The sequence below is a fragment of the Sycon ciliatum genome, chromosome 6 (genome assembly GCF_964019385.1).
Source record: "Sycon ciliatum chromosome 6, ocSycCili1.1, whole genome shotgun sequence".
NCBI lineage: Eukaryota > Metazoa > Porifera > Calcarea > Leucosolenida > Sycettidae > Sycon > Sycon ciliatum.
The window spans coordinates 4,715,044-4,730,303 of NC_088648.1; the positions used below are offsets into that span (position 1 = coordinate 4,715,044).

General features: G+C 48.6%; 1 protein-coding gene across 1 annotated transcript; it reads left to right on the forward strand.

Moving 5' to 3' along the window:
- Positions 1 to 1,169: 1,169 nt before the first annotated feature.
- LOC135819219 (uncharacterized) lies at positions 1,170 to 15,260 on the forward strand. Its single transcript, XM_065332383.1, has 5 exons — positions 1,170 to 1,536; positions 6,419 to 6,548; positions 8,870 to 9,157; positions 12,435 to 12,539; positions 13,426 to 15,260. Exons 1-5 carry the CDS (start codon positions 1,531 to 1,533, stop codon positions 14,982 to 14,984), a joined length of 2,088 nt encoding a protein of 695 aa, XP_065188455.1. The 5' UTR covers positions 1,170 to 1,530; the 3' UTR covers positions 14,985 to 15,260.

A 15,260-nucleotide genomic window follows, 5' to 3' on the forward strand; every position in this document is an offset into this window, starting at 1 on the left:
TCTACAAACCTGAGCAACTGCTTCAATTTTGCTACACGTTGGTTGCCTTCATCAGTACCGCTGCAGCAGCGCTGGGAACTAACTCGTATGTTGTTCTAACAATATTATGTATCTACTGGTAGGAGCACCACATAGGCAGAAGAGAACAGAGACAACCGGCTACAGTGTAGTTCATTGTTGTTGCTTCATGCACATAGCAAAGCTAAGGTAATCCTCAGACAACTGATAATAACCTGTAAATCATCTGGGTCCAAATCATATTTACACCCAGCTCAGGTACAGCGCTGTACTCAATCTGCGGACAGAGAGGGGGGGAAAGGACATTAGGTAGTAAAGCGCGCAAAGGCCAATCCAGGAGCACTGTGCATGCGCAAGCCCTGCACAGTAAGTACATGTATGTTCGTACAGTCTTTTCTTTGGGGATTTGTGACTACCGGCATTTATTTTGCATGGCTTAAGGCGCTAGGCATGCACAGTGTGATTGGATGCGGAGAGAAGGCGAAGTAGAAATACGTAGTTTACTATCTTTGACCTCCGCGGCAACGCAAAGCTATCGCTACAGTCATATACCTGGCCGGATATAGCTGCTCGCGCGACTGGTGCTTTGCCTTTCTGTATAATAATCTTTATTAACGGATCTCCCTTGAGGCGATGGCCTGTCGAGGAGATCTCCTGATGCAAATCATGCAATTGTGAAACAGGGAGTCGTTGTGGCGTGAAAACGCGGGTTTGTACGCCTCCCGGCCCTACCTGCAGCCTTGTGTAAGCCCAGTAAAGCACTAATGGTCGTAGTGATGGCCGTAACAAGCAATCAAATCAACCCATGTACAAGTGAGTGCTCATAATAACAAATCGGACGGCAATGCGTCATCATGCAAGACGCCTCGCGCTCTTCCCGGATGGCTTTTGCTTTTCTGGGATGTGATGCGTACGAAATAGTGAGCTACTTCGAGCTTCGCCGATTTTTTTGTCCCTCGGTTCCATAAAAAGAAGCCAAGTGATTACTGCGGCCATCCCGGCGACGGTATGTCCTGATTTGGTGAAACTAGTGCTACATGAGGCTGGAACTGGGTACAAACTGTGCACATTTGAATGTTGGCATCTTCACAACCGGACCGCAAAGACACTACGCAAAGTTAATCATACGGTTCCTTCAGTGTTTACAGAGAGGGAGAGAGAGAACTGACATAATAGTTTACAGTTTCCACGAGAAGGCAGCGTCTGTTAGGTGTTAGCAGTATTGGTGTCGATACACGAGATACGAGGTTTTGCGGGGACGTTGCGTGAGCGCTCACCGTAATAATTTATTCCGGTTACACACCAAATGCGAGACCATTTCGTCCAGCTTCAGTTTTGATGAGCTTGTGGTTTGTAAACGAGTATTGTAACGTTTTCGTTTCCCGAACGCTGCGACAACTGGGCATGCTGCACCGTGCACCAGCTTCCTCGCTTCAGCCATTAGCTTCAGTATAGGCGTACGTCGATATCAAGCACAGGGGGACACGTGGCAAGCAGCATATATCAGGCCAGATGACGGTAAGAAATCGTGCTGGAATGCCGTCACAATTTTATGTTCAACTTGCTCCAGTTCAGATAGTGTAACTCGGGCAATGGTGTAAAGCAAGAGAGGCGTTGAAGCCTGTCAACGCGATACATGTATTACAGTAATGCCTGGACAGTGGTGCGAGTGTGGTGGCCTGCAACACTTGTCTATTGCACCCCTCGTTGATCCGCAGCTGACACAGTACCCCCATCGGAGACGCATGCATTGTACTTGTCCAGGACGCCTGTGCGGGAGATTGCAGATATGAAGATTTGAAGACAGGCAGACTGAGAGAGAGATTATGATCTCTCTCTCTCTCTCAGTCTAAAGGGTGCACTCCTTGCTTGCTTGTCGTACCAGTTAAACAGTTTTCAGCGATTTGCATCCACCTTGTGATAAGCTGGTACTGTCATACATACAGCTGAACCAGGGGAAATCCCACCCAGACTGCCAAGTGCCCTGGGCCACTTCCATTGCATCATTGTATTTTGTACAATGTGTATGCAGAGCAGCATTCGTGTTTCGTTCTACAGCGTAAATACTATTACCGTAAAATCCCGCCAGAGCGCCCCTTCTCCCCCATCCGCCCCTTCTCCCCCATCCGCCCCTTCTCTCCCATCCGCCCCTTCTCCCCCATCCGCCCCTTCTCTCCCATCCGCCCCTTCTCCCCCATCCGCCCCTCCCTGACTTCTTGTCAGGGAAGTGATTGATTGTATCCTCGTATGACTCTGTGATGCCGTACTGTACTGCACTCAGTCTGCAGACGCGTGCCCGACCCCATTGGAAATGTACGCAACAGTGCCCGCCCTCTTGACCAGGGATCGCACAAACACTGGGTTCCGACGGGTCTGTACTACTCCTGGCACTTGACCTTTGGTCGGTGTACGAGATGCACGACCAGTTTTCGTAGGGGGAGTAAATTTTCATACTGAATGCGGCAAGTAGGACTCGCCCATCCGCCCCTCCCCACCTGAAGCGTCGAGGAGGTAGGAGTGCTCTGGCGGGAATTTACGATACATGTATTATAGTACACTATTATAGTTTTATGGCCTGGCTCGAGGGAAACATGGATGCAGTGAATGGGATTTTGGTGGGGTCTTTCACCACTTTGTGCTGGGTCTGATTTACTCACCTCCCACGGCTTTGGAGCTGCATCTGCGCCTTGATCCTAGAGTGGCGTTCCTGCAGATGCAGAAAACTAACGCGAAACGTGAATTTATTTATTTATTTAGAATTTATTATCAACCAGCACACCACACCGTTGCGCTCTCCGGCCCACCTCAACACGTTGCCACGGGTCACCGTCAGCAAAACGACGCTTCAGTTGGTACTCTGCTCCTTCAGACAGCAGCTGTTTTGATCATCAGGATCTCGTCAGTGAAGTATCTGTTATCTGTTAGCTATTCTACACTATCAACCTTCACTGACGAGATCCTGATGATCGAAACAGCTGCTGTCTGAAGGAACAGAGTAACAACTGAAGTGTCATTTTCCTGATGGTGGGCTGTGGCAACGTGTTGATGTCGGCCGGAGAGCGCAACGGTGTGGTGTGGCGGTTGATAATAATTTGGACAAGGCGAATGCCGCTGCTTACCCCTCTTGATTATTTAGAATTTATGTGAAAATAAAGTATACTGTTCGCACATCCCCGTTACCACCGGCTACGCAATGGGAGGTATGCACTGAAGATGGCCGTCACCTTTTTGCAGGGCAAGTTTTTGCCCCATTTTCGGCAGGTGCAACCCGTTCTCGTACAAACGTGAGTATGGCCGTACAAAGTTCATGACCTTTTATGCAGAGCTGGTATCACAGTGTGTACGGTTGTAGTGAACTTGCCCCGCAAAACCTAGTAAATAGAGAGGTTAAGTTTAACGTAAAATTCTTACGTCCGTGAACTTTTACGTCAAAAATTCGAAAAACTCACGTAAAATTTGACGTGTTTTACGTGAGTTGACTGTCCCGCACGTAAGTTCGTGACGTGGGTTTTTGGAAGTTTCGCTTGGTTATCCTGATCGAATTTGTGTGAGTTTCCGTGGTTTTATCGAGTTTTGTCGAGTTTGTTGGAAGATTTGATATTTGGGTGAACTGAGATTTGCACCGCGTTTTGAAAATTGGCAAAAAACGTGTAACTTGATCCTTTATGGACTGCCAAATTTGTGCAGGAAAGAAGCGACATGCGAAAATCAGTAATAACTCGAAATCGGTGTACATTAGCCAATACAACACCATACATTTTCGGAAAGTAGATAGGATAAGCTGTCCATCATCATCCTCGCCGCCGCTCTCGCTACTAGCAGTATCAGCAAATCCATCAGATAAATTGTTTTCTTGAATTTCTGGGATATCATCATCACTATCACTGTCCACTTCAAACTCGTCAAGTGGGTCGCCAGATCTGTCCTCGTCAGAGTTCCAGTTCAGAATCATGCCGATGGCATCGTCCGCATCCATGCGGAGGACGTTTCCGCGTCGTGCCATGACAGTACTCGTACTGCAATTTTAGTTCTGCATGCTCGCGCAAGCTCTCAATTTTTTTCTTGCGCGGCCGATTTGGTCAACATTTTGACCAGGGACCCCCCGGCGAATTTAGCACCATTGGAAAGATATGGATTTCGTCTTTCGATTTGTGTAAAAAATATCGCCGAAAACGTGCGGTGCGCCCAGAAAAATTCGCGTTTCAAGTTTCGATCTTATTAGATCGAAACTCGTACAGTCCGTCCACAAAAGGGTTAACCTCTCTAATGACGAGAAATGGATTCGTACGTCCCACTGTATTGAGAAACACACCCAGCTGAGGAAGTTTCAATATGTGGTCTAGTGGAGTCTGCTACGACTAAATTCCTTTAGCACCCGTACCCGTAGGCACAGAAAAAAAAGAAAAATTCGACGGGTTCGCGTACCGTGCAGGTCAGAACAAGGAGTCGTACAACTCCCTGGTCAAGAACCACCTTTCCGCTTCCGTGGGACGCCACCACCCCATGATTAGACGTCAGATGCGGCTCCTAAACGGTGGGGGAGGATAGATCAGAGGCACAGGCAGCTCTGTAAAGAAAGCATACTAGATTCACCCATCACCTGCATTAGGTGTCCAATCCAAGTAAATCTACCAAAAAATAGCCCCCGTGTCAAACATAGGAATATAGTAAAATTTACTGTGATGTTGTGGCCTGCAGTACATGTAGTTGTGCAGTGCAGTAGGTTGTTGTCCAAAAGTGGCACGTCCCTAATCAAACTACAATCTCCATGCAAGAATGTTTGGTTTCCTGCCTTTAAAACATACTGGTTTCGCCGGAATGGGGCTGGAAAGCGTCTATTGGGGTTGCTGCTGCTGCTGCTGTTTTTGTGGTCCTGGTTGCTGTTGGATTATTCACTTGAAAAAGCACATGACCACCAAGTAAGCTGACGAAGAGAAGAGAGTAGAGCTGTGTTCATAACTGACATGTGTACGCGGTGCGTTTGCGGTCCATGCATGCCCAGGTGAGCTTTCAAGCTTTTCCAAGAAACTGCAGGTCGAGTTGTAGTTTGGGGGCGTGGGATGCCTTTGGTTACGAAGTTTTGACCCCCCCCCCCCCCCCCCGCCAGTCAATCACACAGGCATTCACACAGGCAATCACACAGGCATTCACACAGGCATTCACACAGGTATTCACACAGGCATTCACACAGGCATTCACACAGGCATTCACACTGGTACGTACCTGATGTGCGCTGAGAATTGCATGTCAGAATTTCAATTTAGGCGCGCTTCCGTACGCATGACGTCCAAAAGGCAGCGAAATTACGCACAAACACGTGGTTTCATGCATACACGCGCCAGTTGTGAAACTTGATTAAGATACGTTTATAGAGACAGACCGAGAGACAGAAAAGGACAAGGCAAGTGACAGACAGACAGACAGAGACAGACAGACATACAGACAGACAGACAGACAGACAGACAGACAGACAGACAGATAGACAAAGTGAAACCGCAGATCAAGACAAGACCCAGACAAAGGTAAACAGCTTACTCACAGAGCTACAAAGGTGCTACAAATGTGCTGGTCACTCTGGGGAAATCTGGATTTCTTTCCGGAGAGGAGCAGCTAACTAAATTGGTGTAGTGATGCTTATCACTATGTGGATACTAAGTCTGTCTGTGTGTGTGTCTTTTCTCCCTCAGTCATTTTTTTAATCTTTTTCTCTCTTTCTTCTTTCTTTTTTCTCCGCGAGGATGCGGGGTTCTTTTTTCATGAAGGGGTGGTATGTTAGGCCCACAAGTAATTACAATAATTATATTAATTCATATAATTCATTAGTTCATGCATTATTCATTTGGCCTGGGTAGCTACTTGCACGTCCATGTTTGCCATAGCTACCCAGGCCCTTTATATTGCGTCTCTCTCTGTTCAACTCTCTCTCTCTTCAATAATCACCATGTAGTCGTTTCATTCGTCCTGGTCTTAGTCATTCCGTATCTAATAAATGTCGTTCCACCAATCTACCTGTTCCCGTTGTCAGTCGTCTTTGTCTCCTGTTCGGACCCAACACTAGTATAGATACAGAACGTTACGTGTGTTTGGGTGTATGCGTATGCACATGTGTGTATGCACGTGTATGTGTTTGCACATGTGCATGTGTGTGTGTGTGTGTGTGTGTGTGTGTGTGTGTGTGTGTGTGTGTGTGTGCGTGCACACGTGTATGCGTATGCATGTGTACGCTTGTGCACGTGTATGCGTGGGCACATGTATGCGTGTGTCTGCATGCGCGCGTGTCTGTGTCTGTGTGTCAGTGTGTGCATGCATGTGTGTGTGTGTATGTTTGTCTATGTCTGTATGTATCTGTGTGCGCGTGTACACGTTGCATTGATCGGTACATGCGCCCAATGCTTAGCAGGTCGCGAATGGTCGGTCCGTGGCATCACGGCCCCCGGCAGTTGTCACCATCGCCAGTGCCTGCTGTCTTCTTCTCCTTGCTCAGTGCAACGTCAGCATTGCTGCCTGCACAGGGCTCATGGACCCTGGCTGTAAGTTTTTGTTTACCGTATTTGTAACATGGAGATTGTGGGCACGAGTTATGCGATCGAGTCCACCAACTAAACCAGATTTTGAACAGTCAGATATGCACAATCTAGCACAAAACTGACAAGATCGCAAAACTTGTGCCCACACTTTCCATGTTACAAATGTTTTCCTTGGCTCACCATCTGAGTTTTACCGTATTTTCCAGAAAGTAAGCTGCGCCCAGATTTTTTGTCACACAATGCAGACAAGAGAATGGGGTAAGCAGCAGCATTTGGCCCTGTACAGATAAATGCAGACACCCACCCTATTTGAACTTAGAAGTTGCGCCTTCTGCAGTATTAGTCATGAAGTTGGTTGTTCCAATGAGGAACACGCGCTTCTTGCCGAACTTGACACTCGACCGACTCACGACTGCCATCCGGAGCACACGAGGAACACGTTGCACCTTCCGCTCGGCAAACCTGCAAGAAAGCACCACTCCCTGCTCGATACACAGTGTTTCGGGGAATTCACCCCTCATCAGTTGAGCTTGAGTAGGCTGAGGAAGATTGTGCCTAAAAGGCACCACTTAAGTAACAACCAACTTCATGACTAATACCGCCGAAGTCACAAATTCTAAGTTCAGATCCACGCTATTTGTCACCGTTAATTTGACCATTGTCGTATAAGCCGCACCAAATTTTTGAATTAGTGGTGCTTAAAGTACGGCTTATACTGCGGAAAATACAGTAGCGTTATTTTACTTCGCCAGCACAGGCCAAAAAACTGCCTTCTCATTGGGCGTGTAATCACAGTTCTCGCAGAATGATGAATATACTGATATAGTCAGACCTCGTTTAACTGCACACGTCCGTTTTCCACAAAAAAAATATCCGGATAACCAAACACGCATGCTGAGTCTGCCTTCATATGCTTGAGGCACATCCAAAGGTGTGAAATGGTGAAAATACTTCGAAATCCTGGATAAAAGAAAGGACAAAATGTTACGAGTTATGACTAACTGTCCACCAACGTAAGCAGATCTTATACAGTTAGGGAGTGTGACAAAATGGCACAAAACTGACAAGGAGTCATGAGACATTCGACGACCTTTTTTTTTAGGGGTGAAACGGTCACCCTTTAAGGTTACAAACGGGTACCTGGCTTAGCGGGCTGGTTATCGGGTATCCTTTAGCAGCTAATAGTAACAGTTACTATACAATAGCCTTCCGCATTTCAAGCCAGGAGGACATGCAAAGTCATGCAATTCACAGCAACTGCACTACATGGCGACAAGCACAAAACACTCCAAATTGTCGTATGTAGCTGGATCAAACCAGCAACAACACATTCCAACTGTATATCGAACTGTACGACTGTAGAAGCCAGCTAGTAATACCGTACCCTACCGTTGTACACGACTAACGGGCACTGGTTTGCTAACGGATCAGCAGCTAAACAGACGGGTACCCGGGTACCCGGATCACCCCTTTCACCCCTACTTTTTTTAAACATTTTGTCCTTTCTTTTTATCCATGACTTCTTTGGCTCAACATCCAGGTTTATACTTCAAAATAGCAGTATTTTGGCTCTGCCTTTGGTCCAAAGAAGTCAGGAGTTTTTCAAACTTCGGAATGGGACATATAGCATCCTACCGGTCTCCCATCTGAAAAACAATTCTGCAAGAAGTTTGTTGTTGTAGAGAAACAAGAAAGAAATTGGTCATTCCCCAACCCCCATCTACTCCCATACAATGTGTATCTCTCTTACGTCACAGAGATGGCCTACTCTGGGCGAGTTGATGACATAATCATGATGTCACCAAATCTAGTCAAAACTTCGAGCTGTTACTGCGGGAATGGCTGCTCTGAACAACCTGGGAACTTCACCATTGGGATCAGCGCATCTTCCGCTCCAGGTTGTGAAATTTTCATTGAACTTCCCCTTCAAAAGTGGACATGATGGGAGAGAGCCAACCGTGGCAGAAAGGAAAAGCAGGAGCGGAAGGGGAGGGGGGGGGGGTGAGAATGAAGAGAATGATAGAGATATAGACCAAAGGCTGCCCTGTTGAATATTGAATAATTCGGAGTTGTCAAGAGAAAATGACCCACATGTATAAGTTACTAGTTATGACTAACAGTCCACCAAGGTAACCAAGGTAACGAGATAATATACCCTCAGATAGTGTGACTACATTGGTCCTTGGTGGACTGTTAGTCATTACTAGAAACTTATAGGTCCTTTTCTCTTTACATATTACTATTTGCTCAACACCCGAGTTTTAATGAGGAGTTTTCATCGCCATTATTGCCACTGAAATTCGTTTGGTTTGCTTACACTGCAGGGAGGGATGACTGCCCGGACGTACCTGACGGTACTATCTCACCAAACTCACATCCGCTTGAGGCTAGCAAGGCCAAGCTGATATGCTCCCTGAAGGGCAGCATCCTGGCTCCGGCTCGGTCCTGTTTTGCCCGGCACGCGAACTGCCACGTGCTCAAGCAGGTGCTGAACGTCCACTTTCCCGTTTGGACGATTGCCGCCAACGGCACCGTGTACCTACTGAGCAGCGATGGAAAGCTGAATTCTCCAACTGCTACATCCACAGCACCACCGCTCTGCTTCCAACCCTGTGAGAGATTTATGTGCAATGAGAACATGTTTTCTAATTGTCCGCAAACTCAGCCACTTACACAGAGACCGTTTTTGGAGTTGGGAAGTGAAGTTTCCTAAATGCCAATATCTTCTTCAAACAACTGAGTAACTATAGGGCCATCTAGGGACTCAAATTGTTTGCAACAAAAATAGTTTTCCTCTGGCGCGGAGTGGGCTTTTCAAGTTTCCATGTGAAAAATACCTACCGGGTATTGAATATGCATGGGGAATGTCCGCATACCGCTATTAAAGCCGCGGCAATGAAGTTTGAAATCAATTATTATTATTAAAAGCATGTCCGCGTAGGTGGCGGGGGTGCCACCCTCGCTTATGCCATTCAGGATTGATGTCTGAAGAGTAATACGATACAATGAAATGACAGAAGTGTGAAGAAGGGCTGAGGCTTCCTGCAGCTTCATCTGTGAAAAGAATTCGGGTGGACACACCCATTCCCATAGCGCTGCATATCACATCCGAACCAGTTCCGTTATTTTACAACGTTTCGGCACTTGGCCATCATCAGGTTATAACAATGAATACCGTGGAAGCCACACAAGAGCAGTATATACGCAGAGTGTAGCGCCAAAAAAGATGCGAATTATGTCACCTAGTATGACAGAGAGAGAGAAAAGGCGCAACTAGCACATCACGGAGGAGAAGCAGCAGAAGGTAGCGCACATTGTGCTCTGTGAATGGCGTTGCGCAGAGTGTAGCGCCAAAAAATATAATGATGCGAGTTATGTCACCTCTATACAGAGGGGGGGGGGGAGAGAGAGAAGGTGCAACTGTGCACATCACGGAGAAGAAGAGCGCGCCGTTGTGCTCTACGAAGTGAGAGAGTCTCTCCCCCCCCCCTCTGTATAGAGGTGACATAACTCGCATCATTTTATTTTTTGGCGCTACACTCTGCGCAACGCCATTCACAGAGCACAATGCGTGCTACCTTCTGCTGCTTCTCCGCCGTGATGTGCTAGTTGCGCCTTTTCTCTCTCTCTGTCATACTAGGTGACATAATTCGCATCTTTTTTGGCGCTACACTCTGCGTATATACTGCTCTTGTGTGGCTTCCACGGTATTCATTGTTATAACCTGATGATGGCCAAGTGCCGAAACGTTGCAAAATAACGGAACTGGTTCGGATGTGATATGCAGCGCTATGGGAATGGGTGTGTCCACCCGAATTCTTATGACAGAAGTGACGTCAACAAAAGCCGTAAGCAACAATACCAATATGACTAATGGAAAACTTCATCCAAAGTATAAAATAAAATAGAATATGCATACAACATTTCTGGTCAGATCAATACTTAGAAGAATTTCGCTTTGCCAGGAGAACGTGCGGGTGTTAGACGGAGGCTAAACAAATAGTGAGACTCTTTCAACACAGGGAGCAAACAGAACCTACCAGTACTGGTCTGTACTACATTATGTTGCAGCCAGCATCTCCGCGGTATAAATGCAATGTGAGAATTAGAGCGTTGACAGAGCCGTAGGGTCACCTCGCATTCTCCCTACTCCACGGCGGGGTTCGAAGTGACTTGGTGCACACATCTGTCCAAACATCTTTCCGATTCCACATTCTCACCAGTGTTGTTCTGCTGCGCCAGCATCACTGCAGGAGTTCATCTTGAGTTGGAATAGGACCAAGAGACCCCCCCCCCCCCCCCCCCCCAGAGTTTGCAACTCCACTATGGGTGCCGTCCCGGCAGAAGTACAAATTGACATCATTTTTGCCGGCGTGATGCAATGCGCGTTTTGCACGTCTTATTCGACTTATCCTGGACCTTTGGTTGACAAGTCTCCATTTTATCCGGTTCAAATTAGTTCAAGGAACCACGTATGAAGCCTTGGAATCCCATACAAAGAGTTACTCGTGCGAGGAGCAGCGTATCATGAGCATGACGTCAACTTTGAAATTCTGTGTGGAAAGCAGGATATGCGGGACTTGCACACTCTTGTGAGCCATTTGCTCTTCGATTGGTCCGATGGAGTACAGCACAACCTGTAACTAAAGACCACCGTGACTAGCGACTAGCTTGGCACTAAAGACCACTTTGCCAGGCACGGACGGTCTCACATTCATATCATGTTGTGTGGCGCAACCCTCTAACTAAGGACCACCTGCCACTAAAGACCGCTTTCTCTGGCCCCAAGGGGTGGTCTTTAGTCACAGGGTTTACTGTAGTACATTCTGGGTCATCAGCAACACTACAGGATTACATCATGGACTGGAGTAGCAAATGCTGCGCTATCTGCCCCGGAAGTTCGGCGACCTTTAAATTTGATGTCGTACGTTACTTTTGTACATCCTGTGTGTTGGTGCATGCGCTTGTTGCTATTTCGTGAAAAACAGTCGTCGCCTTCAGTTCGTCATGTCCGGTTGTGTTTCCGCAGATGTGTCATAAATGAAGTCTTCCCAATACGAGAGAGCTTGGAAGCTCAGGGCCCTAAGCTATGCTTTTTTTTGCCTTGAAGACCTAGACAAAAAAGCATAGGGATGTTATAAATGTTTCATTTCTCCTATTTTTTTCAAGACATAACCCGGGATTCGAACCCGCACTATCGCCCTGCATGCATCCCCCGATACACTTCGCATACATACTAATTCTTCCAAGTTGCTTCACGTTATGATCTTGCATTTGAAAGCCCTATTTGAATATCGTGGCCAGCTGTTTGTGGTCAGCCGTCTTTGATGGTACGGTACGATACGGTACGGAACAGATACAGTCGAGGATAATAATTATGACACCGTCTACCACCTTGATGACTAGGCAAAAAAAGCATAGGGATGTTATAAATTTTTCAATTCTCCTATTTTTTAAGGCATAACCTGGGATTCGAACCGCGCTATCGCCCTACATGCATTCCCCAATACACTTCGCATTCATACTCATTCTTCCAAGTTGCTTCACGTTATGATCTTGCATTTGGAAGCCCTATTTGAATATTGTGGCCAGCTGTTTGTGGCCAGCTGTGTTTGATGGTACGGTACGGTACGGGACAGATACGGGATAGCGCCAGGCGTGACACAAACACACAAACAAACAAATACCAAATTAAAGTTGTGTGGACCCTGGCTAGCGCCAGACGTTACTGAAGTAACGTCTTCTGCATAGCTACGGGAATAAATATCTCGTTGATTGTCTGAGTGTGGAGATCGCACTGGACTGGAAGCCGGAATGAGAAAGACCAGGTACAACACTTTTATCCATCCGCTTGCTTCCCCCATCTGTTTGTTTATTGTTGATGTTCAGCGAGTCCAAGCGCAACGGTGCCATCACCGGTGTTGACCAGCAGAACAGCCCAGAACCCTACAACACCATCGTCTGGTAGAGATGACGATCCATCCACAACAACCGGTGAGATTTGCAGAACTATTATGAGAGACAGAGAAAGAGAGAGAAAGAGAGAGAGAGAGAGAGAGAGAGAGAGAGAGAGAGAGAGAGAGAGAGAGAGAGAGAGAGAGAGAGAGAGAGAGAGAGAGAGAGAGAGAGAGAGAGAGAGAGAGAGAGAGAGAGAGAGAGAGAGAGAGAGAGAGAGAGAGAGAGAGAGGGAGAGAGAGAGAGAGAGAGAGAGAGCAAATGAACAGGGGAGGTATGAAGGAGGTACAGAGAGGCAGAGAAAGAGAGACAGAGACAGAGAGACAGCGAGACAGAGACAGACAGAGACAGACAGAGACAGACAGAGACAGACAGAGACAGAGACAGAGACAGAGACAGAGACAGAGAGACAGACAGAGAGAGACAGAGAGAGAGAGACCAGACAGACAGACAGACAGACAGACAGAGACGGACGGACGGACGGACAGAGACAGATGGACGGACAGGGACAGACAGACAGACAGACAGACAGACAGACAAACAGACAAACAGACAGACAGACAGACAGTGACATAGACAGAGACAGAGAGACAGAGAGGCAGAGAGAAGGAGAGAGAGAAGAGTTCACTAATTACCCTCCTGCCAGCCTCTTCCTTGACATACCTCCCCTCCCCTTCCCCTCTCCTCTCCTCCTCCCCTTCCTTCCTACCCCCACTACCTTTTAAAACCTTCTTTCCAATACCCTGACCTTCCTTCCCTCCCCCCCCCGTTCTCCCCCCCCCCCCCTCCCCTCCCTTCCATCCCCTTGGTTGCATCTACTCTCCCGTGCCATCTCTCTTTTCGCCCCTGCTGTCCTCCCTCTTCTCCACTGAGTTGTTCCTCTATGCTGTATTCTATGCTGTATTCTGTGCTGTATTCTGTGCAGGGTCGGGCACTCTGAACTCAGTGGATCGGATGGTCATTGCCGTTTCGGCTGCCGTCGCTTTTCTCATCCTCATCGGAGACGTGGTGATAGCCAAGCGCATAACAGCCTCTGCTGCCGCCGCAGCCCTCTTGGAGGCAAACGCGGACAGTTCGCGGGGAAGCTGCGGCAGCGAGTATCAAGACAGCCTTCCAGACCTGAGCCGCAAGTCCAGCATGGTGAGCTTCTCCGGCAGATCTGGTTACTACAAGACCACTCAGCTGGACAAGGAGACGGAGGCGAAGCAGGCTTTGGCACTCCAATCACGGCTCCTGTCCACCTCCAACGATAAAGAAACCCTCCTCGTCCCGGGCGGTCGCAAGCAGCACACCTACGTCAACCAGACGACCGGTGCAGATCCTAGCACGCAACAGCAGCTAACGATGGACAACAGTCAGTTTCTACATCCACGCTGTAACAGCTTCAACAACAAGTACGCTGTTCCGATTCCCAGCCGTAACAGGTCCAAGACTACATCGGCATCGGACGCGGCACGGCCAATGAAAGACAACGGCGCCATCATCATCGCTGGTCATAACTTGGAAGCACCGAACAATGACTGGCTCCCGGCCAGCCTGGCAGTTCCCGGTGCTGCACCTAGCAACAACGACAATGCCGTCGGGTTTGTGCCTGCAACGCACTCGGCACATGCTGGCTTGAATCAGCGACTCAGCTACACTCCAGGAAGTGCTGCTGTGCCATCATCTCAGCCACCCATGCAGAGGAGCAACTCGGCGCGAGCCACGCATTCCAGCCGGACTGCCAGCAGCAATGGTCAAAAGTCAGCGGCAGCCGCGGCCGGGCTCAACCGCACGCGATCCAATGTGGACCTGACAGGCAGCACATATGACTGCTTCAGTACGGGCATACCTGTCTCGCAGGAGCATAACGCAGAGTTTTCACCGTCCATGCAAAGCAGCCGAGAAGCCGCCGAGGCACTGATGGGATGCAACGCCGTCCAGTACGTCAACACGTTTGGCGACAACCAGGGCATGTACTCCGACACGTACGCTATGTCTGAGCCCCCCTCCGCCTGCAACACTGCTCCGACCTCCACCGCTGACCCTGCCCCGGCAACCAGCATGGCTAGTACCTCAGCAGGTGCGGGGGTTGATGGCACCGCCGGGAGCAATACCCAAGCAAGTCACCCCACTGGCGGTGGCAGTAATCCGCCCCAGTCGCCGGCAGCATTCCGACGCGGATCCCCACTGGCTGGCCAGGTGCGCACGCCTCTTAACGCTAGCGGTCAGCACCCACAGGCCGGGCACAAAAGCAGCAATCCTCTGGAAAGCATTGGCAGCACCGAGGATGCCGAACGCGCCGCCCGTAACGCTGAGAACGCCCGCTTCTCCACCGTCAGCAATCCACTGTACGGCTGCCGGTTTGATTCTCCAGAATTAACCATACAAGAGAGTATACAGGAGAGTGCACAGGAGAGCATACAGGAGAGTCCGTATGCCAGCGCTGGTAGCACACGTCCTGGCTCGCTGGAATACAATACACTGAGCGACCTGAGAATGTAGACAGGCAAACGGTCGGTGTCAGTACTGCTACTACCGCTGCTGGTACACTGTGTTCACCGACCTAGGCAAGCCGAAAGTGTGGTCTGAGTCCACTTTGTATTTCTGTGTGTGTTTCTGCCCGAACTCTCTCTCTCTCTCTCTCTCTCTCTCTCTCTCTCTCACACACACACACATACACACACACACACACACACACACACACACACACACACACACACACACACACACACACACAAACACACACACACACAAACACTCTTCCTCTCACTCTCTCCC

Bases quoted from the DNA above. Each gene is read 5' to 3' on its own strand.
- LOC135819219 (XM_065332383.1), top strand. The intron at 6,549-8,869 runs GTAAGTTTTTGT...CTTACACTGCAG, and splicing joins AGGGCTCATGGACCCTGGCT to GGAGGGATGACTGCCCGGAC. The intron at 9,158-12,434 runs GTGAGAGATTTA...GTTGATGTTCAG, and splicing joins ACCGCTCTGCTTCCAACCCT to CGAGTCCAAGCGCAACGGTG.